Source organism: Meriones unguiculatus (genome assembly GCF_030254825.1).
Source record: "Meriones unguiculatus strain TT.TT164.6M chromosome 13 unlocalized genomic scaffold, Bangor_MerUng_6.1 Chr13_unordered_Scaffold_37, whole genome shotgun sequence".
Lineage (NCBI taxonomy): Eukaryota > Metazoa > Chordata > Mammalia > Rodentia > Muridae > Meriones > Meriones unguiculatus.
Window position 1 is genome coordinate 2800303 of NW_026843647.1, and position 4262 is coordinate 2804564.

General features: G+C 36.0%; 1 protein-coding gene across 1 annotated transcript; it reads left to right on the top strand.

Annotated features, from left to right (window-relative positions):
* Positions 1–328: 328 nt before the first annotated feature.
* On the top strand, positions 329–3272 carry LOC132650994 (zinc finger protein 431-like; the record flags this gene model as incomplete). The annotated part of the gene is made up of 3 exons (XM_060376318.1): positions 329–449; positions 661–721; positions 2075–3272. Coding segments are annotated over exons 1-3 (1380 nt in total), but the record flags the coding sequence as incomplete, so codon positions are not given.
* Between the last annotated feature and the right edge of the window lie 990 nt (positions 3273–4262).

Sequence of the window (4262 nt, forward strand, 5' to 3'; positions counted from 1 at the left end):
GACCTACTCACCCAAGTAACTGAAGATGATTCATAGATTGCTCAAGAACCCAACTAATGGCTACTTTATATTCATGTCTTACAAACTGATGAAACACAGGTTTTTGAAGCACGCCTTTGGTTTTTTTTTTTCAATCTAACCTTTAGGCTTTTTCATCTCCCCTACTTCACATCACGCGCAGCACCCAACTGTCTAACATTCGCACTTCTGTGTCAGAAAATAAATTAAAGAAGCACTAGAATTATATGATTATATTGGCAATGAAGTATAAATTTATATTGTTGCCACTGTTTCTGTTGTACAAATGTATGGCATATTTTAGAATTCCATGACCTTCAATGACGTGCATGTGAAATTCAGCCAAGAAGAGTGGGCCTTGCTGGAACCTTCACAGAAGCAACTCTACAAAGATGTGATGCTAGAGACCTGTGAAAACCTCACTTCTATAGGTAAGACTGCAATTTTTCTTTCACTTTTAAAATAAAGAGACAAATCTTACTTTGTTATTGATCCTCTTCTGTAATTCCAATTGAGAATGAGGAGGAATGTGGTAAATAAATCAGGCATGGTTCTAAGGGTCACAGAAGATAGTGAGTTAAGTTTACCTTAATAATAATATGATATTTCCAATAATATATATTTTCTCGTACTATATTTTAGGCTACAATTGGGATGACCATAATATTGAAGAACATTTTCAAAGTTCTACAAGTAATAAAAGGTAACTTTATGTGCATGTTGATACAGATATAAATCTTAAATTTTAATGTGTCCTGGAAGTTTGGTGTTTTTTGTTTGTTTGGTTATTGGCTGCTTTTTATTTTCTGTTTTTGAAAAAGATTTTTTTTCTGGGTATCTGTGACTTTCTTAGACTTGCTTGTTAGACCAGCCTTACCTCAAAATCACACAGATCTGCCTGCTTCTGCCTCCACAAGTGCTGGGATTGAAGGCATGTACCAGCACACATGGCTGTGTCCTGGAAGTTTTAAAGAAAAGCAACAGTGTAAAAACAGCACTGCTTTATGCGTACTGATGATCATTAAAATCTCATCATTCCATGTACTTCAATGTCAGGTATCTGATTTGTGTTTACAAGGCACTCCCCTAAGATAGAAGAAAAAAAAATAATATTGTAACAAAAATACCATTTGAATCATATGGACATTACAGCTACTGACTTGAACTGCCAATCTGTTTAGTCTCATTCTATCTACTCAGATATTGTAAGAGGTATACACACTGAATTGGTGATCAGTATGTGTCCAAAACCTTCTAATAAGCAAAAAATTTATAGTAGAACCAGTGTTACTCATTTTCGTGCAGTAACATTGTAAAGTTTAGTGAAAGGAGCAGCTTATGAGAATCAAGAATTTTGTTGTGGAGAAACCTTAATCCCTATATGACATGTCTATGATGAACAAAAAACGAACTGTGTTAATTCAATGTGGGAATCTTTATTATTTTTGTAAATTAAACTGGTATATCATATGTCAAAATGATTCTAAGACACATGAGCATAGGGATATTGAAAGAAGCAGTGTCCCTGTCTTTCTCCAAGAACAATTGATTTGGTAGTAGTCCCCACTGTGAGTAAATTTTCTGAATGTGATAAATGGTTACTGTTAATTGGTTTTGCAACTTCACTGAGAATTTATCAGCAAACTCATATTGCTGAAAATACCTATGAATACTAGGAATTTGGAACTTCTGCTTTTCCTGGCTCACTTTGTAAATGAAGTATCATTCATACAGTACAAAAATTTGTGAATGGGATTGCTGTGGTAAAACTCTGAATTCTTATAATACTCTTCATATATAGTAGAAAACCTGTTATAGAAAAATGATGCTATAAAAGTGATCCACATAACAAATTCTCTTACCATCACAGGAATATTCAAAAATACCCGTAATGAAGGAGAATACCGTGAATGTAAATAAAGTGATAAAACTTTAAAATTTGATTCTTCTTTACCATTAGACAAAATTATGAAATTAATTCATATAGATAAATATATTTATTAGTGTAATGAAATGACTGTGGTAAATCTTTCATGTGTGCCAATTTTCTTTGCAGGCATGAAAGCAGTCATACTGGAGAGAAACCCTTTAAATGCACTCTATGTGGGAAAACCTTCCCCTATATCACTGTTCTTATATGGCATAAAAGAACACACACTGGAGAGAAGCCTTACAAATGTAATCAATGTGGTAAAGCCTTTGCAAAAAGCAGTCAGCTCATACGGCATAAAAGAACACATACTGGAGAGAAACCTTATGAATGTAACCAGTGTGGTAAAGCCTTTGCACAAAACAGTCATCTCATAAGCCATAAAAGAACACACACTGGTGAGAAACCTTATGAATGTAATGAGTGTGGCAAAGCCTTTGCAGAAAACAGTCATCTCATGAGCCATAAAAGAACACACACTGGAGAGAAACGTTATGAATGTAATGAGTGTGGCAAAGCCTTTGCAGAAAACAGTCATCTCATGAGCCATAAAAGAACACACACTGGAGAGAAACCTTATGAATGTAATGAGTGTGGCAAAGCCTTTGCAGAAAACAGTACTCTCTTAAGCCATAAAAGAACACACACTGGAGAGAAACCTTATGAATGTAACCAGTGTGGTAAAGCCTTTGCAAAAAACAGTCATCTCATGAGCCATAAAAGAACACACACGGGAGAGAAACCTTATGAATGTAATGAGTGTGGCAAAGCCTTTGCAGAAAACAGTACTCTCTTAAGCCATAAAAGAACACACACTGGAGAGAAACCTTATGAATGTAACCAGTGTGGTAAAGCCTTTGCACAAAACAGTCATCTCATGAGCCATAAAAGAGCACACAGTGGAGAGAAACCTTATGAATGTAATGAGTGTGGTAAAGCCTTTGCCAAAAACAGTCATCTCATGAGCCATAAAAGAACACACACTGGAGAGAAACCTTATGAATGTAATGAGTGTGGCAAAGCCTTTGCAGAAAACAGTACTCTCTTAAGCCATAAAAGAACACACACTGGAGAGAAACCTTATGAATGTAACCAGTGTGGTAAAGCCTTTGCAAAAAACAGTCATCTCATGAGCCATAAAAGAACACACACTGGAGAGAAACCTTATCAATGTAACCAGTGTGGTAAAGCCTTTGCAGAAAACAGTCATCTCATAAGACATAAAAGAACACATACTGGAAAGAAAACTTATGAATATACCCAATGTGATAAAGCCTTTGCACAGCAGAGTAGTCTCCGAAAACAGGAAAAGACACACAGTGGAGAGAAGCCTTGTGAGGGTAATTAGTGTGATAAAGCCTTTGCATGTAACAATCATCTCCTAAGACAACAGCACATTCTGGAGGGAAACCATATGAATATAACTATGTGGCAAAGCCTTTGCACATAACATCTCCTAATACATAAAATAACACATACTGGAAAGATGTCTGACTGTAACCGATGTGAAAAAACTTTTGGACTTCAGAATAATCTCCACACTCATGAAAGAAACCCTAACGGACAGAAAGACTGTGAGTGCTTTTAACATGGTGAAACCATTCCACATTTGTATAATCTTCATCATCATGAAAGGATTCATAATAGAGGAAAAACTTATGAATGTGTTAAAATGGTGAGGCCTTGCACAAATCTAGAGTCATCATCATCATAAAAGTATCCTTACTGGAGAGGAATTCTGTGAGTATAAGCAATTTGGAAAGGCCTTTGTGTACTTTGGTCCACTGAGATGCAACAGAACTGTAAAACTAGCTCAGTGGAAATGACCTCCCTTTTCTGAAGGGAACATGCAACAGTACTATATAATAAGGGGCAATAGGAACGGAGGGTAGTCATTGGGCAGAGAAGGGAGAGGGATTACTATTGGAATTTAAAGTAAATAAACTTATTTTTAAAAAGAATACAATTAATGGTGAATATCAATTACATGCAACAGTATTATATAATAAGGTGTTTATGGAAGACTTATTGATAATCCTGATTCTCAACATTTACTGTTTTCAATTGCCTCAGTTTACACAAGAAACTTTTAGTCCAGTGAATGAATATGTAGGGAATGGTGAACTAACACCAGCCAGGAAGTTCTCTGAGAGTATCACAACAGTGGTAGCCTGTAGAAGTTTCTTTGTGTACACATACCTATTGTTCCAGGGGTTCTATTGAAAACCATCACAACCCAGACTGAAGTTTGAGATGTGAGGGAGGAGGCTTTCTCTTGCATGTATGACCCTGCTGCTGGCCTAGTTGTATAACC